Here is a 26471-nt window from a genome sequence, read left to right as displayed (position 1 = left end):
TCCAATTAGCAACTTCCAGTTAGCAAATATACAAAGTGGAGCCCTCTTGAACTGCATTTTTTTGTGAACCCATATTGATAAGTATCATGAGCTCGTTTTCTTCTATCTCTCAGTATTTCCTGCCTTCTGGTTACATATTTATGTTTGATTTGCTAATGTGTGTTTTGCACACCTGACAAAGGTAGAATTTTTCTTGTTTTTGGTGCGCAGCACTTCTAGCTGCAATCACGGATTTTGCCTGTGTCTGTCCGAGGCCGTTCTCTCTCTCTTTCTGCGCAAACTTGAAGCACGAAAGAGAACCTGTCACGCTGCGCAGTGAGGAGGCAACGGCCGCACAGCTGCAGCCAATGAGAGAGTGGCTTGTATCATAGTTCTGACCGTCACGGCCAACACCGGGCAGTGTTGTACAAGTGCGTGTTATCCGGACTGAGCTAGTCACTCGCGTGCCCTCAACTTTGGCCTCTCTCCCCTCGCATCAGTCACCCTACAGCCTTCACGGACAGCAGACGTGTACGTGCGGTTCTCTGTAGACCTCGGCTCTGTGCCGCTTGCCGTGTTATGAAGCAGCTTGTGCTCCTTGCCTTAACGGGCGCTCGTCTTCAAGCGCACTTCCTTGCTCTTTGATTGCCTTTCTTCATTCTGGGGATCTTTTTTCACTGCTCTAGATGTAACGATGCCGAAACTCTAGACCATCGGCTTTGTTCATGCCTTGCATTCTCCTCACATATATCTCTTTCTGTCCGCTCTTTACTCATTCTTTCTCTCCCCCTTAAATCCCATCTTTAATACCAAAACAAAACGAAGTATAACAAAATCTAAAAATGCATTGAAAAATATACCAGGGCTAGCGCACCTACTTCACATTTAATTAACTATGCAAATCGGCTGTAATTTTTTGTTTTACAGTGTTATATTGCCTACACTCCAGGAGTTTCATGTTGAGCAGGTCCTTTTGCTCGTGGACTCAAAACCATAGCACCCATGGGAGTTGTTCTGCAAGCTGGTGAGGAGTAGATAGAGCACCTTCTCCTCGCAACACTAAGCCAAGTGCACCCCGACCTTGAGTGCCCGGTTTGTGTGACAGCTACTCCGTACGTTTCCTCGCCTTGTGACCTTCTCCTCACAGCGTGTAACTAAGTTGAGACCTGTGGAGAGAAACAGTGCGGTTACCAAGGCAACCCTGCAATGGCAACAATCACTTTTTTCTAATGTGCATTGTAGGCTGGCAGTACGCTTAACATAGGCGACAGCATGGTTGTTTCCCTATTTTTAATTTTTTTGTTATTTTCCTATTTTCTCTATTTTTTGCAAGTATCCTGAGTTGCTTTTTTGCCTTTAAAATTGTCCAAAAGTTTAGTTTTAAACTGCTGTGAGGTTGCCTTTAAGCTCTTCACTTTGAAATCCTGCCTTGGGGGGAAGCTTCTCTGATGTTTGGCTGAGACAACCAAACTTGTGCATTTGGCGCTGCTGTAAAATTATGTGGCTTTTCAGATTGTTTCACTCGTCAGTCCTTTCCTTAACTGATGTGTTCACGGAACGAAATTCTTTTTTGAGTTTGTGATTTGACTGTGCAAAAATGATACTAGCTATTAACAAATGCATCACACAGAAGCAGAGCCCCAGGTTCCCATTAATTGATAGTTACCTGCTGACTGCTATGCCATCGTAAACTTCTAAGGAGGACACACGATTACGCTGTCTTACTGAAAAAGTCGTAAAATACTCATATTTCTCTATGTGCTGCTATGCCATTGAGTCTTTTATTACATGGTGCTTTTTATTTATTTTATATCAGTGGATGCTGCCAGTGTAGACTTCCCAGTTGTAGTGCCTTTTCTTTTTTTTTTTTTTTTTGATTGCCTTGTACATCTAATGTCTGTTTACTTTGTCTGTACTGTTAGTATGTTGCTCCCTACCCACAAATGAGCATGCCATGTACCATCAGTTGCTACAGCTCTGTACCATACTTTTCATGCTTTTTCTCTTGTTAAGACACACTCTTTAATGTTGAATCAATAGATCAGCTTACAATCTTACTGTTCGCCCTTTCCAACCGTGTGCCCAGGTGGGCAACATCTCAATCAACAACACGCCGGGAGATGCACTGGCCATCCTGGTGGCGCAGCCTGGTGGCACTTACATCAAACTCGACTTTGGTGCTTCGGGAGGCCACACCACTAACGGCACCGCAAGGCAAGCCTGCTTCAAACACAGGAGCATCTGCACACTCGCACGTTCACATTGAGTATGAACTGCAAAGCCACTTCACAGATTACACGGTGCACTACACTTCTTGCCAACCTAACAAACTGTGATTCGTGCCCAAGAAGCAGTTCACAATTAACCTACATCGAGGGTGTCTAAACTTCTATCAGCAGTGGTCCATGTCCCAGTTGGAAAGTGGGGGAAGGGGGGTAGGTGAACATCCCCCCACCTGCCAATTACCCTCATACAGGGCAGGAACCCACTGCCAAGTCCATTTCTCCATTTCTGTGATGGCGTCCCTCATAGCCAAAGTGCAGCTTTGGGGCGTTGAAGCCCACATACCACAGCACATACCCTACCTTCATCAAGACCTTCGAGAAGTAGGCATAAGGGCAGCCCACTGACTCTTCATCATCCACAGCATTGCATGCTGAATGTGAAATGGAGTATAAGGTCGTGAAAAGTCTCGTAAGAAAGGAAATTTTGAAAACGTTCTACTGTACCGATAACTAAGAGGACTAGACTGTATGTGGAGGTGGTAAGTGGCAACTGTTAAATCTGAAGAAACATTTAAGCATGCTTTGTTAGAATGTGGTACTGTGCATTTAGATGCCAGTGCAGATACAGTCAGTATCCTTGAAGCCCGAGGGTTGAGAGAAAAGAAAAGTAATATCAATGCATCTGTGGTAGACTTTAGATAAAAACAGAACTTCGGGGGATTCATTGCTTAAAAGCAGGACAGAGACTTAAAGATATACGTAAGTTTAGCTCTCCAAGTCGGTACAGTTGAGCCCGGATATACATCGAACTCGGATATTCCGAATTACTGGCTTTATCTAACGCATAGGTTATCCCCTTGAAATTCTTGTGTATATGTATAGGAAAGTCATGCTGTATATCGAACTGAAATTTAGCTGGTCATCTGATATATCAGACTGCGCCTTGGCTCTGCAAGTGGGGCTTCCCCTAACGGCTTCCCTCGATCACTTTCCGCATGCGGAGACGAATTGGCTGCATGACGAGAGGAACCCCGTGTCGAGGGGAACCTGGGGTGTGCTGGAAGATGGTCTTTGTCTCTTGTACCCAATTCTTCACACCACATTGCTGCCTTGCAGTGAAGCCAACCTAGCTAGCTAAAGCCCAGTTGCAGCCCTCACTTGGCAGTGCTTCACTGCCAAAGGCTTTGTAGAAACCAACTCTACCTTAATTTTAATTAGCGATTATTCTATTTGTAGCGAACTGGTAACAGGTTTAGACATCTTATGATAGAAAGTGGCTGGTTCCAAAGCATGGTCCGTAGTGCCTTCAGTGCGGAGCAGGTAAGATCTACCAACACCTAGTGAGTGGTGCGGTGCCAGCATGCCGGCAGGCGACACGTCACTGCAAGAAGCATGTCACTGGCGTGGGTGCAATGTATTTTCGCCTCTAGGTTACAGATAGACTTATCTATTGTCATTTTTTATATATCGAACTGTCTTGTGATCCCCTTCGAGTTCAATATATTTGGGTTCAACTGTATAGCCTAGAAGACAGTGGAATATGTAATTAAGAAAGGTTAAATGTCAAGGTAGTAAAGCTTCAGGGTAAAACTTTTTGAGGTTTAAATAAATGTTTAAAAAATTTTCCAATAACCTAATGGTAATAATCACAATGCCATTTCATAGGAGGTGTTATCAGCATCCATTTATCCAGCTGCCAGCAAGCTGCCGGCACAGAATCCAGCTGGCACTAACACTGGAAGCTCCATTAATCTGACGTGTCATTATTATTATTATTATTATTATTATTATTATTGTAAGGGGGCTCGGGAGTTCTGGGCGAAGGCAGAAGGCAGCGGCTAGGCAGCGATCAAGGTGGTGTCAGCGCGACGTCCGGTTAGCTCAAAAAGGCAGTTCCGCAGGCAGGTCTCGCGCATTGAGCTCAACCGTTTTTCTCCTCTTCGGCAGCTGCCTGCACTGGGACCGTGCAGGCCTGCTATATTACAATAACCCTTCAGCAAAGGAGGAGCCATCCTGGCGACTGAAGGCGAGCACACAACCTGGGGGTGTAGTAAGGTTTTAGGCGTTCGGCGTGGACAATTTCACGGCCACTACGACGCAGGTCCGATGAGGGAGCGAGCGGTTCGACGAGGTAGTTGACCGGCGAAGTTTGTTCAATGTCGCGGTAGGGACCGTTATAGCGGGATTGAAGTTTCGTGCAGAGGCCGGGGGTAAAGGAAGGGACCCAGAGCCAGACAAGCGAGCCTGGAGCATAGGAGGGTGCTGTAGTGAAGCTGTCTCAGCTGAGTTGTTGGCTTTGCTGAGTTTCAGTGGTGAAGCACGGGAAAGCTGGCAGCACTCTTCAGTGTACTGAGCATCCTGAGAAAGTGGCGAGGACTCGGAAGCATCAGGGCGGTAAGGAAGGATGACGTCCATCGTGCACGTAGAGTCCCAACCGTAGAGGATGAAAAAGGGCAAGAACCCAGTGGTAGCTTGCACAGAAGTGTTGTATGCATGTGTAACGAAGGGAAGGATTTTGTCCCGACTAGAATGGTGGCGGTTCATATACTTAGCGAGCATGTCTGTGAGAGAAATGCTCAACTAAGTTGTTAGTTTGGCGATGGTAAGCAGAGGTAGTGCGATGAATAATTTGACATTGCTTGAGGACTGTCTCGACGACTTCCGAAAGAAAAACGCGGCCACAATCACTAAGAAGTTCTGCGGGTGTGCCATGTCGAAGGATGAGGTGATAAAGGATGAAAGGTGCAACATCAGTTGCTGAAGCAGATGCCAACAGCACAGTTTCCGCGTAACGGGTGAGGTGGTCGATGGCGACGATGACATAGCAATGACCGTCCGGAGTCGGTGGAAGGGGACTGTAAAGAACAATCCCAACGCAGTCGAATGGGCGGGCAGGGCATGTGACTGGCTGCATTGGGTGAGGTGGAAAGGCGAGGTGATGTCTTCCAGCTTTGGCAAGCTTGGCAAGAGCGCACATATTGTCGCACAAAGCGGTACATACTGCACCAGTAGTACCGCAGACGCAAGTGTGCATATGTTTTCAACACACCGTCATGAGCACACTGGGGATCGGTGTGGAAACTGGCGCAGATGTCAGAGCGCAGGTGGCAGGGAATAACCAGAAGCCATTTGCGCCTCTCCCAGAGGTAGTTACGGCGGTAGAGCAGATCATTGCGAATGGCGAAGTGGCAAGCTTGGCGTTGGAGAGTTCGCGAAGCAGAAAGGTGGGAAGTAGACAGTAAAGTGATAATGGACGGGATCCAAGGGTCTTGCGCTGTTCGGTCAGCATGTCTGTGATGTCAAGGGACAACGAATCGTAAGCGGCAAGGGATGGAGGATGCAGGTCACTTAGAATAGGGGAACGGGAAAGGGCGTCAACATCAGAATGTTTGCGGCCGGAACGGCAAACAACAGGAAGGTCGTACTCCTGCAGGCGGACGGCCCTACGAGCAAGACGTCCAGACGGATCCTTCAGAGAAGATCGCCAGCACAGTGTGTGATGATCTGTCACGACATAAAACAGGCGGCCATAGACGTAAGGCCGAAATTTGCCGATCTCCCAGATGATGGCCAAGCATTCCTTTTCTGTCACTGAATAGTTAGCTTCAGCTTTTGTCAGGGTGCGACTTGCATAAGCCACCACATATTCACCAGAAGCTGGTTTCTGCTGGGCGAGCACTGCGCCAAGGCCCACTCTGCTGGTATGGATTTCAGTTGGCGCAATGGGGTCGAAATGTCGTAGAATCGGGGGTGAGACGAGAAGGCGGCGTAGAGTGGTAAAGGCGTCATCGCAAGCCGTAACTTCGTAACAGAACCTTGCCGCCGCCGCCCGCTATGCCTGACGAACCCAGCCAGGCCACACCCACCCTTCCCGCTACCATCATCTGTTCCGGTACCACTAAGCAACGCGACCACCCTCTCTTCCACGGCCACGTCGATGAGGACGTCGACAACTCGCTCTCCACGTATGACCACATGAGCCGCTATAATAACTGGGACCGTGCTGGCCTGCTATATACATTATTATTATTTTTTTATTATTATTATTATTGTTGGTGTTGTTGTTGTTTACAAATACTGCTGTTTTATGGGTGCATTTTTTAGCAAAAACTATAAGCATATAAATTGCCACAAAATACTGAAAGATATCAACAGGTCATATGGTTAGTCAAGTGCACCCTGAACTCTTCTGTTGGCAATGAGCGAACTGAACCATCCTAGTCATTTCGAATTTCAACTTGTTGCAAAAGGGTTGCAAGCCCCAAGGGTAGCGTTGGCCTGGCGGCCTGGGGCAAAGCTGGAAACATCCGAAGGTCCCGGCAAAGGATGAGTCGACTGGCAACAGAACAACTTGTTTATTCTGGCATCGCAAAAGAGCAGCCGGTCAAGGCGACCACGTTACTCGCAGGAAGAAATCGAAGTCTCCCGTTGGCGTCCGGGGCAGCTCCCTTTATACCCACGGAGTCGAGGGCAAGAAGGAACGGCTTGGGAAGAGGCGTCCGATACGGCGACGCTTGAACATGTTCAGACGTGATGTGCGCGTCCGCCGGGCTGGCGCCGGTCAGACCTCCTCGCCTCCCAGTTGGGGAGCTCCTCTCCCCGGCTGCCGCGCTTTCACAAGCGTGGGCACCAACATGCACGCACACACGCACGCACGCACGACGACACGTGGCACTGAAACCTGCCTGGACGCGCTTGGCGGGAGGCGTTGCGGCAGCGATGAACGGGCCCAAATGACCGCCGCTTTGAACGAAGCCCCGGCGTCCGTTGCATCCGCGCCGGCTATACCGCGCGTCGTAGCCGAAACGTAACAGACCGCCCCGCCGGGAGAAGGAGATCCCGATGGTCAGGGGACTGCATCCGCTGTCCAGAGGGATGTCGCTCGATGATGCTCGTAATCGAAACCGATCGTCCCTCGACGTTGCTTGAGCGCAGCGCACAGAGAAGGCCTCGTTCTCAGGTTCAGGGTCACACAGGACACTGCAAAGTGACTTCGGGAGAGTTGCCATTTTTGTGCTCGTTCCCAGCAAGCGTTAGAACTACGCCGAAACGCAACCGCTCAGTTAGCAAGTACGAGACAACCCTCACTAAGCTCTGCCAGGCTCTTTCCCCTTTTATACTACTGCCTAGTTCCTTACAGTAGTCAAGCAGCACTCAGAACGCGTCCACAAATTGGAAAATTGCACTAGAAAGCACATAATCACTTTGAAACACTAAACAAAAGCAATATGTTAAAAATCCTGCCTCATGAAGAAAACATCAGTAACAAACAACTTTGAGGCGGATTCCTACGTTAGGGGCTTCGACTTAAGCCATCGGCGTTACCGTTGAGACTCCCCTTTTTGTAACGCACCTCAAAGGAATATTGTTGGAAAGCGAGGCTCCAGCGCAGGAGGCGGCCATTTTTGGGAGAGATGGTCTGCAGCCATTGGAGAGGGCAGTGATCCGTCTCAATGATAAACCTCGAGCCGGCTAGGTAGCATGACAATTTCTGAACGGCCCACACGAGACACGCACACTCTTTCTCGGTGGCGCTGTACGCCTGCTCACGACAGGTCAGCTTACGACTAGCATACAGGACGGGGTGTTCCACTTCTCCATTGTCCCTTTGGCACAGTACAACGCCCATGCCTCGCTCACTAGCATCGCACTGAACAACGAACCCTTTTGTGTAGTCTGGCGATCGTAGCACAGGCTGGCTTGTTAGGGCGCTCTTTAAGGCGCTAAAAGCTCTTTCCTTTGTCTCGCTCCAGACGACTGTTTGGGGCTCTGTTTTTCTTAGAGCATCCGTCAGGGGAGCCGCGATATCGGAGTACCTGGGGATGTACCTCTGATAGTAGCCGGCGACACCTAAGAACGACCGAATATCGGTCTTCGTGCGCGGTTGCGGGAAGTCTCGCACAGCGGCCACCTTTATTTCAGAGGGGCGGCGACGACCCTGTCCAATCACGTGACCGAGGTCGACAACCTCGGCCTGTGCTAATTGGCACTTGGGAGCCTTGACTGTCAAGCCCGCTTCGCGCAGGCGGGTTAGCACTGCCCGCAAGTGTGCCATATGCTCAGACCAGGATGCGGAGAATATCGCTACGTCGTCTAAATACGGTAAAGCGAATTCTTCCTGTCCCCGCAACACTTTGTCCATGACGCTTGAAAAGCAGTATGGCGCGTTCTTCAAACCAAAACTCAAAACTTTAGGACGGAATGTTCCCATTGGTGAAATGAACGCCGCATACCTACTAGCCTCTTCTGTAAGTGGAACCTGCCAATAACCCCTGACAAGATCTAGGGTGGAAATAAACTGAGCGCTACTAACTTTCTCAAGGCGCTCCTCGATGTTAGGGATCGGATAAATTTGATCCTTAGTGATGGAATTAAGCCTGCGGTAGTCGACGCAAGGACGAGGTTCCTTGCCCGGTACCTCAACTAAAATCAAAGGGGAGGTATAATCACTCTCACCCGCCTCAATAACACCGAGCTGTAGCATTTTCTTTACCTCAGCCTCCATAATATCGCGCTGGCGGGGTGACACCCGGTACGCCTTGGATCGTACTGGCTCTGGGGAGGTAAGTTCTATATCATGAGTAAGGACAGAAGTCCTACCAGGCCTCTCAGAGAACTGACCTTGAAACTCTTGTAAGAGTTGGTGTAGTTCGGTTTTCTGCTCAGCCGACAGCGGTGCTTTAATGATTAAGTCACTAATGACCTGATCAGTGTCTTCCCTGTTCGTCACTGAGCCTAGTCCCGGAAGCTCGACCGGAAGCTCTTCTAACTTTCCCGTGTCGGGCATTTCTTCTCCAGTACCTGGTGCCTTCAACGCTACAGGCTCAATTTTATCCAGTTCGGACGTGCTCGGAATATCAGCTTGCTGCGCCTCCGACCCTTTTTCATTGTTCGACAACGTCGGCCCCGCAACTACCGCCTTTGCAGCGAGCTCCCGAACTCTCGATCTGGTTAAGGCCTGAACGCTAGCCTCACCAAACAAAAGCCCCTTCTCGCGCAGGAGGTGATCGGACCTGTTCGAAAATAGGTACGGGTACTGGGGGGGCAGCATAGATGACACTACGGCCTCCGTCTCAAGTGCTCCGAAAGGTCCTTCAATAAGCACTTTTGCTACGGGCAGACACACGCTATGAGCTTCCACGGCTTGCTTGATCCATGCGCACTCGCCCGTGAACATATCGGGTTCTACGTAAGAGGGGTGAACTACATCCATTGTAGCTGCGGAATCACGAAGCACTCGGCACTCTTTCCCGTTCACGAGGAAGTCTCGCATGTAAGGCTCGAGAAGCTTCATGTTCTCGTCAGTGCTACATAATGACAAACACACGACTTCTCTTTTTGTTTCTGGACACTGCGCCGAAAAGTGACCCGGCTTCTGGCACGTATAACACACGCGCGCTTGCCTCCTCTCGAACCGCTTTCTGCGTTCGGCTTCGGCTGCCGCCGTCTCCTTACGTTCGGTCGGACTGCTTTCACTCGCATCCGCACTACGTGTGTCCCCCCTTGCTCTCATGGGTGCGAACTTCGGCCTCTCAGACTTGGAGCCAAATTCACCCTTTTGACCGTCCTTAGCTCCGCGAGCCCGAAGCGTCACAAACTCCTCGGCTAGCTCGGCGGCTTTAGCCACTGTACTAACGTCTGGCCTATCCAAGACCCAGTACCGCACGTTCTCAGGTAACCGACTATAAAACTGTCCCAGCCCGAAACACTGCAGAATTTTCTCGTGGTCACCAAACGCTTTCTCTTCTTTGAGCCACTCCTGCATGTTTGACATAAGCCTGTAGGCAAACTCTGTATATGACTCACTTCTGCCTTTTTCATTTTCCCGAAACTACCGACGGAACGCCTCCGCTGACAGCCTGTACTTTTTTAGCAGACTCGATTTCACTTGGTCGAAATCCTCTGCCTCCTCTCTCTTCAAGCGAGCGACTACGTCGGCCGCCTCGCCGGGTAACAAAGTGAGCAAGCGCTGTGGCCACGTTTCCCGAGAGAACCCCTGCTTCTCGCACGTTCGCTCAAAGTTAACCAGGAACAAACCAATGTCCTCTCCAAGCTTAAACGGCCGCATCAGGTCAGTCATTTTGAACGATACCCGTTCTCCTGCACCGTGTGCCTGACTTCCATTACGAGCGCGTTCCATCTCTACCTCGAGACGCTTCATTTCCAAAGCGCGCTCTTCTTTCTCTTTATCTTTTTGTTCTTTACGTTCGCGCTCGTCTTTCTCTTTTTGCTCTTTACGTTCGCGCTCCTCTTTTTGCTCTTTACGTTCGCGCTCGTCTTTCTCTTTTTGCTCCCTCTCCTCAATGGTCTCAAGGCATTCCGACAGCTCGTCATCCTCAGCCTCCAACTCAAGAATAGCCCTTAGCAGTTCTGGTTTTCTGAGTTTGTCTGAGACATCCAGACCCAACTCTCTTGCAAGCTCCAGCAATTTCGGTTTGCGCAACGACTTCAAATCCATGGCTGCTCCGAATGCTGCTTTCTCTACTGCCTACTATTGTCTTGCCGCAAACTAACCCGGCAGCAACGACAACACAATTACCAGCTCTGTTTCTGACACTAACAAAAGCCTGGCAAAACTCAGAAGAAGAAAGTCCCGCACTCACCAAACCTCGCAGCCAAGAATTCAGCGCAGTCGTTCCGCTGCAGGCAACCAGTCATCACACAGGGCTCGTTGCACTGCTCCCGGATGGTCGTTGTGCTGCTCAGCATACAGTTGACCGCATATCTTCGCTGCTGGCCTCCGTTGTCGGGATCTCACTGCTGGCAACCAGTTGTTGCAAAAGGGTTGCAAGCCCCAAGGGTAGCGTTGGCCTGGCGGCCTGGGGCAAAGCTGGAAACATCCGAAGGTCCCGGCAAAGGATGAGTCGACTGGCAACAGAACAACATGTTTATTCTGGCATCGCAAAAGAGCAGCCGGTCAGGGCGACCACGTTACTCGCAGGAAGAAATCGAAGTCTCCCGTTGGCGTCCGGGGCAGCTCCCTTTATACCCACGGAGTCGAGGGCAAGAAGGAACGGCTTGGGAAGAGGCGTCCGATACGGCGACGCTTGAACATGTTCAGACGTGACGTGCGCGTCCGCCGGGCTGGCGCCGGTCAGACCTCCTCGCCTCCCAGTTGGGGAGCTCCTCTCCCCGGCTGCCGCGCTTTGACAAGCGTGGGCACCAACATGCACACACACACACACACGCACGCACGACGACACGTGGCACTGAAACCTGCCTGGACGCGCTTGGCGGGAGGCGTTGCGGCAGCGATGAACGGGCCCAAATGACCGCCGCTTTGAACGAAGCCCCGGCGTCCGTTGCATCCGCGCCGGCTATACCGCGCGTCGTAGCCGAAACGTAACAAACTGTTAGTGGAAAAAGAGAAAATTTAAACCTAAATCAGTGGCACTGTTACCAAATGGGAGAGGCAAGGAAAGTTAATAAATGGAGGGGACATGCTGCCTGGAAGACATTACCATGTGGTGTGTGCTAAGACCTGGGATGCATCTGTTGACCCGAAGAGCCCCTTCCACCCCACGTGCACGAGTCATCTATGATTCACAGGTCGGGCAGGGTTGGCTGCATCGTCACAGTGTACAGTAACACAAGAACTGGGTATCCTGGGTATAGCGCCACAGGGTTTTTCAAGAATATTTCAAAAGAAAGTGAAGGCAGAAAACGGGCACCACAGCAGTGGCCAAGTGGTTTGAGCACCCACCTCACATGCGGGAGGTGCGGTACTAGATCCTCAGTAATGCCGGGTATCCACCCATAACATGATGGGTACAAGCTTTCCACTGGCCTGATGCTCGACTTATCTGCGGCAAAATGCTTGAGAAATGGGTCTTTAACCTCACCTTGTGTAATGAAGACTACCTTGTGCCATGACACCCTTTGGCAAAATCTGCCCTTGTGCCATAAAAAATTCATCATCATCAGACAACAGAGCCTCAAGGCTACGTTTCTGAGGCAGTGCTTAGGCAGCTACTTCTGTATTCATTGAAAGGAGAGAATACAGGCACTTACTGATTCTTTGGGTGCTGGAAATTCAGACATCTGGATTCCCTGGGCTGTCTTACTAAACCATCCATAGCACCATGCTGTTATTTGTGGGGTTCATTTCTTTAGGATGGCTTTATTTTGTTTGAGTTTCTTTTCTTGCCCCTCCCTCCCAGGTCCAGGAAAGTCAGTTGGCAACTGTATCGCACATAGTACCAGAAAGGGCACTTTTCCCTTAATGCAACAAATATGCTTAATTTCGTCATTTCATATCTGTGTCCTTCCTTGATTGGGCATATTCCACTCCATTTCTGTAAGGCTCAGTCAGTGCTTGGGGAATAAGCCGTGAAGTTGTAGTGAAAATTGTACGTGTGCAGCAGTGTAGCAGCTGCTAAGCTGATCATGCTCCATATCTCTAAAGAACAAGGAATGTAGTACAACCCTGCTAAAAGAACAGCTTTAGAGAAGCGGTATTGCTACTTGAGCCACAACACATGGCCTGGCTGCAACTGCAATGTGCTGACCTGCATACCTTTGGCACACAAATGCAGTTATGTACCACTACTGGTTGTCTGGTTTGCTGTGACATTTACACAGTGGCAATGTTTTTTTCGCTTCAGCAGCAACGGTGGAACGGCAGCAACAGCAACAGCAGAGGAGGCCCTGATGTCGGTGGGGCCCCAGCACCACAAGCTGGGCCTGTCCCACATGCGCAACCCAAATGTGTCATCGGTCATCACGGGCAGCATTCGGGGCACCACCCGCGATGGAGGGGAACCTGTGGACTCCCTCATGGCTCTGGCAACCCTTGATGGTCAGTTGGGGTGTAAGGCGAGGGGGAAGATTGGGCCACCTTGTGATCCATCTCACAGTCTGGAACCTAGGCTGATCAAATTATAGTTTCTTCTGTCTCATCACCTTACTGCTTGGACTGAGTGCACTAATACATGTGAGCTTCTTACATTGATGATCAGCACTGTACCTATTAAAGGGCCACTGCCCTAGTTTGGTATAGGGCTGTGTGCGGGCTGCAGTTCTGAACCTGTTTATAGTTCAAGTCCTGTATTGCTGACAGCAGGCCGTGCCCGTCCTGATGCTGAAACATGATGAGCCCATCCCGCCCTGCCTGTTGCTGTGAGTTAAGGTTTGGGTATACCAGGCTCAGTTCAGGCTGTGCATCGGGCCTGGCCTCCCTAAGACAGATTATGGCGCAGCCCAGGTCCAGCCCAAGCACAAGTTGAAGAACATCCGGGTGGTCCAAGTCCAGGTTGTCTATGGGCTTTTGGGCCAACCTGGGCCAGTGCACAGCTCTAGTTTTCAAATGAATAGATTGGGCAGTCACCATTATCTTTGTGAAACATTGCATTTGTGTGCACTGCAATCATTGTGCTATGCAAACCAAATATCATTCACACCATTCCCTTGACATAGCAAAGCTCCGTTGTATCATTCGTGACAGCATGCCTTCATCTGTGCCTGATGACACTTTAATCAAAATAATGATACTTAAATCAGAATGATGCATCTATACTATCAGCTCCATCGAAGATGAGCATTGTCCTCCTTTGCAAAATTTTGACTTAAGTATTTACTTATATTATGAACCCACTTTTTTTTTAGAAGAGTTCATATCAATTTGGGGGAGAGTTCTTTGTGCAAGAAAAAAAAGTTTGGACCGATTTTTTTTTGTCAAGAGTAGAAATTTCACATCAAATATCTATCTGTCCATGCATCCTATATCGCCGAAAATGTATGGCCGACTAAGTTGTGTCCCTGCCTCAGTTGTGTTTGTAAGTGGCTGGTGTTTAGCATCGACCACTTCGAAAGGTGTTTGCTGTATCATGGTGTAGTCCAATCATCTTGCAATAATTGGTGGCAGGGGCCAATCGCAGTGTGATAAAGTGAACATGCTAAACATCTTCCATGATTGGCAAATGCACATTTTTTAAGCAATGTTAAAAAAAATGTAAATTCTCGTTGAGAAAGTGGGGGGTGGGTTCTTTATGGAAGTGGGTTCATTACGCTAGTAAGTATGATGTATCATTATATATAGTAGTAGAAAAATTGAGTGCAAGCGACCTCTTGAGTGCAAAGATGATCTAGCGGTATGGCATCATCTGCATTGTTTGCAATATAAGTATGTAACATCATTGTAGGTAGTAGTAACAAATTCAGCGCAAGCGACCTCTTGAGTGCAAAGATAGTCTAGCGGTATGGCATCATCTGCATTGTTTGCAGGAGGTTTTCGGCTGAAATTGCAGGACTATTGGGGACTTGCTACTTTTCTGATCGGTAAAAGCATGCTTGAGCAAGGGGCTCAGCTTTCTCAATGGATGAAACGCTTGCCAGAGGTGCCTGGCTATTAGTATTTCACGTTTTAGCGAAGTATGCATCCCATCTTGTCTGGCCCACAGTCGACTCCTGGCACTCTGACTTGTGTGCAGGCACTCTGATGCTGGTCGATGGCGACAACATCCTCTGGTCCCTGCAGGTGGACCACCAACTCTTTGCCCTCACCAAGATGGACATCACGGTGAGCACCACTTGTGCTCTACCTTCCCTATGAGAGTGCCAGTGGGGAACATTGCACTGCAGACGAGTCATGCACTGGTCGGTCCAAGGGGATAGAGTTTCATACAGTTACCAGTTACCTTGAGGGAAAACTGACACTATGATCACGCATCGAACACAAGAATGCTATGTTTCAGCTTCATGTTCGCTTGGCTATAATAACTCACTGGAAAAGTGAATTCAAAGGCAAAACTACAACTCTTCTCCAGGGAAATTACACAAAAATATGATGCTTTGCTAATTTCCATGTGCGCCTACACTACCCTGAGCTGCACTTATGTAGAAAGTCTCGAAACATGCAGAAGTGTAAGACTGTTGCCGGCACCTACTGCAGTAGAACCCTGCTGTAGTAAACTTGGATATGGTAAAGTGAAACTGCGGTCCCATTCATTTCTTCTCCCATAGACGACTGTACATTTTTTTTTTCAGTTATAGCAAATATTTAAAAAAAAATGGCTGTAGTAAAGAGCGTCTGGCCGTGCCGACATACCTCCCATGGAATGATGACAACGTAGCATGTGCGAGGCATATATTCGGAGGTAATTGATACCAAAGATGGTAAAACTGTGCTCTTTGAAATAGGTCCACCAATAAGCTTGGAAGCTGTGAAGAGAAGCTAACTTCTTGCAGTCCTTGGGGCCATGAAGCAAAGTGCACGGCACGCGCGGGAAAAAACAAAGTAAACGGTGGCTATGAACGTTGGAAGAAGGAAGAGTGGGTCGTTGAGAAAGGAAAGACAGTAAAAATGCATTCAAGAGTAGGGAAGGGAAGAAAAGGGCAAACATTCGCAGCACGGCAGCGCGAAGCACAGGGAAGCCGCGGCAAGAAATGGATGCGTGGCAGCACTGAATGAGCGTTACTGCCGTGCCTCAGCTGTGTCGCGTGTCTAACTGTTGCCTTTTAAACGGCGCTGAGGCTGCGGAAAGTGACACCATGTTTGTGCAAAACTTTTGTTTCTCACATGAAATCAAACTCTCGTTATATTCGTAGCCACATTTTATTTGAGCAAATGCGATACTTCCTCAATATGTAAACAAAATCGAAAACGTGATAACATGATAACATGAAATATGATAACTGAAAAGAAGAAATTATCACATAAAGGGACAATAAGAGCACGGTGGAAGGTATTTGCGATTGTTTCTTCTGTAAACCAACACTGTGTTTAGTAAGTAGCCAAATAATTACCAGAGAGCGTCTTCAGAGCGATGCCGTCACCAACAACTGATACAGTAAAGACCCTGATATAGTATAGATTTTTGTTGGTCCGAGTCTCTTTACTGTAGAGGGGTTCTACTGTAGCAACGGACACAGCCTCTGAGTTTACTAATGCTGGGTGGAGTGGGTCATTTAGCTCAGAGTCCATGTTTTTGACATGAAGGAAAAAGGACTAGGAGGAAGTGTGACATGACATGCTCAGCCTCCACAGGCCATCCTCCTCTGACGCCAATGCTTGGGTGGCTAGAATGGTTGAGGTATGAAAAGTGCCGGCCATAAACTGGCCCCAAAGCACGCCCATGCCACGTGGGGTGCTGTGCAAAGGGGTGCTGTCAGAGCAAACAGCCTTGTTTGTTGTCAGATTGTCAGAGCAAGCTGTTTTGTGCCCTCGGATCTTCATATCATTTTTGGTGGGATGGAGAACTTTCATCTTTGCGCCCTCAATAATTTGTGGCGCTTGAGCTTAACATTAGTCCCTGTTTCACGGGCCATTTGCGTTGGGATTTGTTGAAGTGCGCGTGGGGTGCAGCAGATAAAAGCAGTGCGCATCTCAAGAACTTCAACATGAATTTATAACTTTTAGTATGAAAAATTAAAACCCACGCTGCTACTGCGAAAAAAATTTTTTGATGTGTAATAAGTGCTCCTCATTTTCTTGCGTCGCTTAGACAAATATGTATATACTACTTAGCCTAAACTGCACTCTGTCATTCGCAACTTGGTAGTAATAGTATAGAGGCACGACTTAGATAGTAATAGTATAGAGAGCACGAAAGTTTTGGATTAATTTCAACAACTTAGGTTGTGTAGCCCGTACAAAAATCTCAGTACATGAAGAAACTGCACGGCATGCACATGTCAAGGCGGTGCATGAAAGAAATGTATATATAAATTCCTATCATGTAAGGCCCAGTTGGTCAGTACAGCGTAAAACACCAGAACTGAAGGGGTAGATATTGCGCAAGAAGAGTAGGTAGATGTTTGAATGGCTCCCTGAGCATGAAAAAGAGAAAGTAGTACTACACAGGGAGCAATTACATATGCATGCCACAATTTGTTCCATGCAGGTGTGTTTCTGTCTCATAATGTGATCATTGGCAGACATGGCAGTAATTAAATTACTGTAATGCAATTAACTAAATTACTTTTATTGGTACTCTGTAATGTATTGAATTACTTTGAAGCAGTAATTTCATGGCAGAAGTAATAATTACTAGTGAAATTTGATGAGTAATGATTACGTGCTCCTCCTTGTATCTACCATGCTTTGGCTTCGCGTTTGCAAGGTTGAGCATCTACAAAGCAAGAATAAATTATGGAAGGCACTTAAGATCACTTAAGTGTGTTGAAGGCAAAAACATTTGTTTTTTAATTTATATTTTTCTTTCCGCACACTTCTCCTACTCATTAGCATAGGAAATTGAAAACTCAAGATTGAAAATATCAACCGCACAAAAGGAAACCTGCCCCCAGTATATGCCCAGGGACTTCGCTCTTCAACTCAACGAAAAAAAGTCGCCATTCACCACCTCCCTGCAGTGCACCAGCGTGACTAACAGCTTAAACCCCCCTTCCCCCTACCCCGCGCCTTTCGCGTCACAGCTGTCATTCCTTTGACCCCCCTCTCCTCTATACTTAAAAGACGCTAGCTACTGCCCTCAGTCACCCCTGATGACGGAGCCGAGTCGGCTACGAAACGTTAGGTTGAAGTTAAATTTTTGGTTGGATATGTGCAGTTCATTATAAGCATAGGAGATGCGCACACTAAATTCTCCTTTATTCGCGAAAAAGCAGCAAAGTTTTGTGGCCCGTGGGTTGCGTGCTCGCCTCGCAATCTGCAGGTCCTCGGTTCAGTTCTCCATACCTTTGGCAGAAACTTTTTTCAGTGCTGATGACTTCATTGAGGGTTTTATGGATAACTTTTCCTGGATGCCGACAACGACACTGGGTTTCATTGCTAATGGACTAATTTAGGCTTTCTCCTTAAAAACACGCGACCAGAAATAGCCAGCACTCCATCGAAGTGGCACACGCGGTGCACAGGCATCAGCACCACCTTGGTGAAGAGTGCTTAGTAGCCCCATGACTGCTGTGCATCTTCTAGCACTGCGTACGGTCTCACAAACGCGCCACAGGGACACCAGGAGAACTCCATGACCATGCATGCCGTATTGCACTTACGTGCAAACGCACAGCGGGTGCTTGAGCAAATATTTCCCTCTAGATTGCTTCATATAAATTGTCACGTCACCGCACTGACAAGAAGTATCAACTGATGTCTAACAAAGTTGGTTGTGAGTTTTCGAGAAAACTAGCTGCTGTGGTCGGATTTGAAGCCCTATTTAGTAGCGATAGCTACATTACGGTAGCATTTCAAGCGGCATCACCACGCTGCCACATGGTTGGTCATGTGGTGCGGAGCAGCTGCCAGCAGAACGGTGCCGTGACTGATCACGTGGTTCGTTACCTGGTTGGTCACGTGACAAGCTACGCGGTGCGGAGCTGCTGGTGCTGCCGGCAGCGCTGCACGCCGGCGAAACCGAGCTGCCACAGCTGTGCGCAAGCGCCTTGTCAAGTGGGACACGTGGGCGTGTCAAGATGAAGAAGGAACGCCCAGTGCAACGGAGCAGCGAAAGACTGACTTTGCAATTCAGCTGAGCAAGTTCCACTCGGCCAGCTGTAGCTATCGCGTCACTCCAGGTTTAACCAGAGCTAAACCACTGCCAATTTTTTTATAAAAAGGACACATAGGTGACAGCATCTCCACGACATACAATTTATTTCCACCAACGTGCCTCCAGGTCGAGTAAATTGAACTGCAGAATTGGCAGCTTGTCTGCTACCTGGTGCACTTCTTGGAGGATAAGCGTGAACAAGCAGTCTATGCACTTCTGTCATTTACGGGGATGACAAATTCTTCAAAATCATTAGGGCGGGACCATAATACAGAAAGAGGCAACCCTTTTGCGCCAAAACTAAAAAGTAATTTAAAAGTAATTTTCAGTGCTTTCGGCAAGTAATTGTAATGTAATGTTATTACTTTTTTAGAGCAGTAACTTATAATGTAATTTGACTCCTTTTGCAAGACTTCTAGGTAATTAATTAGTAATGTAATTTAACCACTTTTCAAAAATAATTTTCCCATGTATGATCATTGGCAAGGGCTATATCTTCAACCGTCTGCAAGGTGGATTCTCGAAGCTTTTGAAAAAAAAAAAAAAGACATTAAAGAAGAGGTTTCCTGCTTTAGCATCATGTCTATGCAAATTCAAATCGTAGACCGATGGCTGCCTCCTGTTTGTTTGCAGTGTGGGTCTCTCCTTTCAACTAGTTGGCTTTTGGTCTTTATTCTTGTTTTATTCACATGTGTTTCCTTTGCCTCCTCCTAATTTCTTTTTTTTTCAACCTTTTCACCTTGCTATATCCTTCATTACTATACAAGCACACCTTTTACCTTTTGTCCACCTTTGCAGTGGTTTTCACTCTAAACCCATTATACCCAACCTCCCGCGTTTCCATTTTTTTCTTGGCGACAGGTTTCCTCCTCCTCCTCCTCCTCCTCCTCCTCCTCCTCCTCCTCCTCCTCCTCCTCCTCCTCCTCCTCCTCCCCTTTCCACATTCTCCAACCTCTAGATCTTTCTATTAATGCATAAGCATTATATGGCTCACGAGGCGGAAAATCAGTCGTTTTAATTGTCCATGCCAGACGGTCCGAACCACGTCACCTGATGTCATCGGCAGTGCTACATCATCTGGAAAGAAAGAAAAAGAAAAATTATCCCGAAGTGGGTTTCGAACTCAGGCTGGCGTGAACAGATCAGCTTTCCTGGCTTCTTCATTAGAGCACTGCGCCATCACTGCAGCACAACATCCCATGAGCTAAACTGCCTGCCTTTAGCGCTGGGTTTGGGTATTGGCGCCTCCATCAACTTCCATTTGGGCGGCATCAACAGATCATCTTTGCTGGCCACTGCATTAGAGTAGTACGCCATCACTGCAGCCGAACAACCCGCATGCATTCTTTTGCATTGACAACACGTAAGCAGTTTTAAGTGCCCTTCATAATTTTGACAGTGCCAATTAATCATTATTTGCGGTCTGCTTTAAAGTCACACCTAGGGACTGTAGTTTCACGTTCCATATGTGCTGGTCCATCATTTACCGTGTGTTTTATGGTTAGTGACTTGCAGTGGGCGTTGTTGATTTTGTGTCATTGAGCAGGAGCCTTCACACAGTAAGTGGTAAAAGGAGGCTTTTTAATTACCATGCCTTAGATCACTGTGTTTTATACTCATTTCGTTCTTTGCATAATTTAAAGAAAGGATATCTCTCTGCCAAAGCAATACATTGTTATGTAGCAGTGAGCCGAAGATTGAGGCATGATGAACGATGGACAAGAGATGATTTAATGGCTGCTGGCCTAGCACGAGTGCTCCGTCCCGCGCCACTGCCAGCTTCTTTTTCGTGACAGTACTCAGGGCCACTGAGCGATCATCTCGATCGTAAATAGGAGAAGACACCAACAAAGGGACGCTCGAAATGGTGATGGGTTTTAGCAGCAACAGAAATGGCAAGGTGGTGAAGTGCTGGCTGCATGATGAGATAGATGAGCGAATGAGTCCCAGTCCACGAAGCTTCTGGGCCGCAGGTTGCCAGGAGCCGACGGCTGAGGCCCCAGGAGGTACCGAATGGCACTGGCGGGGGAACGGTGTCTTGACATTCAAGCAGCGTCTCAGGTCGGTGGGGTTGGTATGGCAGGTCCTAGCGTCGGGTGCAGTCCGTCGTGTCGGGTGGTCTGGGTGGGAGACGGGGCGGGGGGAGCAACGGTGAGGTTGGTTCGAGTCTGAAAGGATGGGGCACTGCCGGGCGATGCAGGCCAAGAACTCAAGACCGACGACCACTACTGACACAGTGCAACGAGGCTCGAGGACCAGGATGCCGATGATTCTCCAGCACCTCACACTAAATGTTACGTGCTGGTCAGCCTAAGAATGAGGCGTGATGAATGATGGACAAAAGATGATTCAATGGCTGCCGGCCTAGCACGAGGCCTAGCACATAAACCCATTTTAGCAGTAACATTTTTTTTAGAGCCACTCTGTGTTCCCCCGCCTGTAGCTATTACAACCTAGTGTTATATATTATTAATCTATTTTGGAATACACGTTACGACCATCAGAACTGCGCCTTCTATCAGGCCCAAGGCAGGCCATGACACGAAGATGTGCTTCCCACTCAAATAAGTCTCTTGTTGCCACCACCGAATAATCCTTGTCGAGGATTAAAACATGTAAAAGCCACTATGTGACTTACTGCATAATGAGGGATATGCAGCTTTGATTACTGGTGCAATTTTACTGTTTCACAAATTGCACCTGATGAGTACTACTGTGTCCTTAAAAAGAGAGAGGAAGAGAGGATAAATAAATTACTGAAACTGATTTTCGTTAATGGCAGAATTCTCCGGCAAGTTTGTCACCTGCTCTTGGGATAACATGGCCCCACTTTTTGAACAACTCTCTTCGAGACGAAATTGAGAATTGCATCCAGGCATGACATGCCACCTGTGGGGCTTTTCTTCACCCCTCGGTGGCCCGCTCAAAACAAAGCTTAGTGCAGAAATGAGGCATCTAACATGGTCTGCACACCTTGTCCCGTGCATGAGCAGTGACCACGCAACATCACCCCTGGCACCAGCGTCCCTGGTGGCAGTGGCACGTGGAGGGGCCACTTTTGGCGAGGGAAACGCGTGCTCTTCACACCTCAACAGTTCTAGCCACCCTGTCACTGCCTTCTCTCTCTCGGAGGGCCCATTTGCACACTGAATAGTGGGAATTAGGCCCTCCATAGTCACCTGACTGCAAGCCAGTTTGGTTTCTGATGTTTCTTTAGTGAAGGTGCATGCTCTGGTGCAGCGCCTGTTCGGCGGCTCGGGTGGAATGCATACCGAGGCGGTCTCCAGGTTCTTCATCTTTTCGTGACACTCCAGTTGCTTAGTTTACAAATGTTACATTGTTGTTTGTGTTTTCATATGCACTGGAGGAAACTACAGGTAACCTTATCATCGCCGGATTCGTCAGAGCCGGGAGAATGCGTTTTGAGGTTTGCATTTCCTTGTACGTGCGAACCATGAAGAAGACATGTAGGTTCTCTGCATCCGGTACTACGGTACCGACATGAGCAGAGGTGTTTTAATGTAATGGTTTTAAGAAGCCCGTGTTGCAGAAAAACCGGCACCATCGTCGGCGAGAGCATTGTTGGCCGTGAGTGAAAAATCCACAAAAAAATCCCCGGAGAAGCAACTTAGGTGGTAGGTTGGCCACCTAGGTCATGTGACGTTGTGGAGTCATCACAACCTGCCCACCAGATGGTGAACAAACTGAACACCGTGGCAGATGGTAGTTTAATTAATGATTGGTCGCGTGAAGATGCTCAGGAAGAGCAACCTGGGTTGCACAAGCCCCACCGGTGGCAGCACCTGGCATCACAGGAAAGTGGCGCATCATTTAATCGCTGCACTGCTGCACTAGGAATAGTATGGTAACTCCCAGGGATCTATGAATGTAAAGTAGAGTATGACCAGTTCCGCATGTATGAGCACTAGCCCATTAACGATGTCATTTCATACCCTTAATGCAGAGCTGAAGTGTCCCCTTTAATTTTTCATGGTCTTCCTGGAAGTATAAATCTTCATGACCCATATTGAACGTCACAACTTCGCCGAAGTTAAGGTCTACCCCCCTCCCGCTGCCACCAGCCACGATGTCATTTTTCAATGGTGGTTCATAAAAAGAATGAAATCTTTCCATTGTTGCACTCAGATGAACAAGAGTCTCATTCAGCACATGCTTCATTTAAATGAGGAACTTGAGAGTAGGTAAAGAAAGAGAATCTTTATCCTCTAAGAAAGGACGGTACCTTCCAGAACACACACTGCAGTCATGTTTGACAAGCGCTCTTACATGCCTCGCGAGACCCTATTTCTCTAGCAGGTGGACTTTGGCCCACTGTTTTCGGCTACCCCTTTAGAGCCGATGGCTTTGGGCCGGCCCCTGCGTAGGGCCTCCCAGCCTATGGTGTGTCAGCTTGTACCTAATCAAGGCGCCGGTTTTATGAGCCACCGCTTTGAGTTGACATTATGCTGCAGGCACATGCTGTTGCCTCAGAACTGACTGCACTTGTCCGAAGAAGACCACGGACTCCGCTGGATAGATCTGATGCAGCTTTTGTTTTCACCACCGTGATGTTAACAGGCTCTGTCATGAGTAACAGTAGCTTAATCCTTTTCAGATGCATATTATATCGTAGTATCGAGAAAAATCTGAAAATTTGTGTTTATATTTGGAACCCTCTACTTCACAAAATTAATATAAATACTCAAAAACTTTAAGAATTCACAGATGGCACACACTTCCACTCTCATGGAATTGCAGCCCTATGTTATTTAAAAAGTAAGGACCGTTTGCTTATACCTAATTAAATATTTATGCTTCAGAACAAAATTGTACACATGTAGCATTATCTATTGATTGTTTCCGAGGCCACTGAAGTTGTTGTTTTGATCCAGTAGTAGTTTGTGGGACAGTAAATGCAAACAACAATGTCCCAAAAATAGTTGCTCCCCCCAGTAGCAAAGATGAGCTTAGTCTGCACAGCTATTTAATAGTTTTCAAACATACTCACAACACTTGCAATAAGGCTCAACACACTTTCAGAAAGAAACATATGACAAAATTTCGGCATGCCTGAAAATATATTTTCTGTGGAAGCTATTGATATGTCATTATTCAGTCATCCTTATCCATGTGTATGAGACTCTCCTCATTCATGACATATAGCTGATGAGCCGTGTTGGTAATGAGCGGCATATGAGCGGTATAGTAGCGAGTGGCATATGATGTAATAATTTTTGTGTCTGTCCTCTTATCTTTTAGCCCCTTTAAACAAATGATTTCATGATGCATGAATGGGCTGCAGTATTGTTTAATAGAAAATTTCACAGCTTGGCTTCCTCAAAAAGGTTCTGTCTCCAATGCGCAATTGCACTTGACATTTCAGTATACCGCCCAATTACGCTCCTCAGCTGTGTCGGGAAAGTCATGGAAAGAATGTTGTTAACACTTGTGGAATGGTACCTGGAGCGATACCAAATCTACCGAGGGTTTATGTCTGGGTTTCAGCGGGGCCGCTCTTCTATCGACAATGTGGTTGACCTTGTAACATCCGTTAAGCACCAAAAAAATTTGAAAAGATTGACCGTGGCGTTATTCTTGGACATCAATTGCGCCTACAACAACGTGACACCTCAGGCCATTTTGGATGTATTAGAAGCTGCTGAGATTTGAGGCCACATGTTCAGCTGGATACGCAGCTACTTTGCAGGGAGGTCGTGTTTTGTCCAGACTGAAGATGGACCAACCTCTTACCAACCTCTTTAAATTCGCGCGGAGTCCCACAGGGTGGAGTGCTGAGCCCAACTCTTTTCAACGTTGCTGTCATCGGCCTGGTTGACTCATTGCCACAATCTATTCAGATCTCAATATATGTTAATGATATTTGTATTTGCGCATCAAGCGTGACCCGTCCCCAAGTTCGTGCGAGACTACAAAAGGCGGCAACGATACTGATGTTATACCTTCCTCAGCAGGGCCTAAATATTTTGACTGAGAAATATTCTCTCGTGGCAATCACATGCAAAAAAAATTAAGAGTTACCCCATATATATTTATGGCAACGCCATTCCCTATGAGAGAAGCCACCGCTTCCTTGGCATTGTTATCGATAGGAACCTCTCGTGGAGTCCCCATCTCTACAACATGAGAAAGAGACTGACAGCAATTGCTCATATCCTCTTTTTCCTCGGGGTGGGAAAGTCCTGAGCCGTATCTGTGCACTTGATGCTTCAACAGTACCGTTCGCTGTTCTTGGGCTACATGCAGTACAGCTTTCCCATTTTTTGAGCAATATTAGAAAGACAAACATCCAGACACTTCAAAGTGTTAAAGCGCAAGCTGTACGGATCTGCCTTGGGACTGCCTAAATGTGCCTCAACAGCAGCCACTGTTCTTGTCGCTGCGGAGCATCCTGTTACTACATACATTGTTGTTGAAACCATGAGAACACACATTCGGCACCTCACACGAGTTCCGAGTCACCATCTCGAAGCTCTTCCAGTACTCAGACCAAATACTGCATTTGCAAGAGTAATTGAACCTCGTCGTGCCTATCTTCCTTCGCAGTTCACCCCTGCTTCAAGACCGTGCTCACCCATATGGAGTCTGCGTGAACCTCGGTTACACCTCTCTATTCGGGGAATTACTAAGAAATATTGGTTATCATTGCCTACTCTAAAAAAATGACATTGGGTCATCTGCATTTTAACCATAATCACTGCATACATGTCTACACAGATGGCTCAGTGACTTCAACAAGTTCTGCTGGGTCTGTGGTGATGAAGGTGAGGACTACCTATCTCACCTCTTCAACTGATGCGGAACTAGCTGCCCTATACGGGCTGCTGCAGTTCAGTTCGTCAATCAGGAATCTCCACATGACTGGACAGTTTCCACTGACTCTAAGGCAGCCCTTCAAGGCCTGCAAGCTGCACTATGCCACGGCTCGCACTAACAACTCGTTGCAGAAATCTGCAGGCTGTACCACGATGCCACGTTGAAAGGGCAGGACATAATTTTCCTGTGGCTGCCAGGACACTGTGGTATTAATGGAAATCACCAGGCAGACGAAGTTGCCCGTTCTGCCCATAACGACGGGATCTCTGTGAATATCCCTGTAACGAAAGCTGCCGCAGCGTGTGGGCTTCGTTCTCTGAGGCTGGCGCTCACACTTTCAGCGTGAAACACGGGAGAGTTCTGCAACTGCCGCCTCAGGACATTGGACCCTGGACTGCGCCTCCATCTTCCATGTGACATAGCGCATTGCGACGTAACATTACTGTGCCGTCTATGGCTCGGCGTTGCTTCCTTCACAAATCAATGTGCTTTCCGGATCAGGATGGCCTACATCTGCAAAGAGACGATCAGTCCTCTCCTGTGTGAGTGCCCTGTCTTTGTGAACGAAAGACGTAAGCTGCGTTGTGCTCTGGACCGCCTTGATCCTCGCCCTTTCACAGAGGACATGATCCTCGGTCCGTGGCCACAACAGTCAACTGCCATCAAGGCATACAAGGCGTACAAGGCACTGTTTTATTTTTTACGGACGACTGCCTTGATTTACAGACTGTGACTGGGTTTCCCGTTCCTTCTCTCTTCCCTTTTTAATCCCCTCATTCCCTTCCCCAGTGCAGGGTAGCCAACTGGAAGCCTTTCTGGTTAACATCCCTGCCTTTCCCCCTCTCTTTATCTATCTTCGAGGTTCCACATACGCTGGTCTGTCTTGACCCTCGCCCACTAACAGAAAGGAAGGCTCTCAGGTGGTGGTCACAGCAGTCATTGGCCCTGGTGGGCTGCCACTGCTATGACTTTGCCATATGCAATG

At 47.9% G+C, this 26471-nt stretch overlaps 1 protein-coding gene across 2 annotated transcripts in view; it reads left to right on the top strand.

The window, feature by feature from the left end:
- The window catches only part of LOC144128309 (KICSTOR complex protein ITFG2-like), a 52363-nt gene that overhangs the window by 13838 nt on the left and 12054 nt on the right, over positions 1–26471 (top strand). Inside the window, exons 8-10 of one of the 2 annotated variants that reach the window (XM_077661627.1) lie at positions 2066–2193; positions 12809–13002; positions 14633–14721. In XM_077661627.1, the coding sequence (XP_077517753.1) occupies positions 2066–2193; positions 12809–13002; positions 14633–14721 (411 nt within the window). The remainder of the gene's footprint in view (positions 1–2065; positions 2194–12808; positions 13003–14632; positions 14722–26471) is intronic. The other variant, XM_077661626.1, reaches the window with a different exon arrangement.

Source organism: Amblyomma americanum, chromosome 4 (genome assembly GCF_052857255.1).
Source record: "Amblyomma americanum isolate KBUSLIRL-KWMA chromosome 4, ASM5285725v1, whole genome shotgun sequence".
Lineage (NCBI taxonomy): Eukaryota > Metazoa > Arthropoda > Arachnida > Ixodida > Ixodidae > Amblyomma > Amblyomma americanum.
Note: the sequence above shows the minus strand (reverse complement) of the source record. Positions and strands in the feature narration are given on the sequence as shown.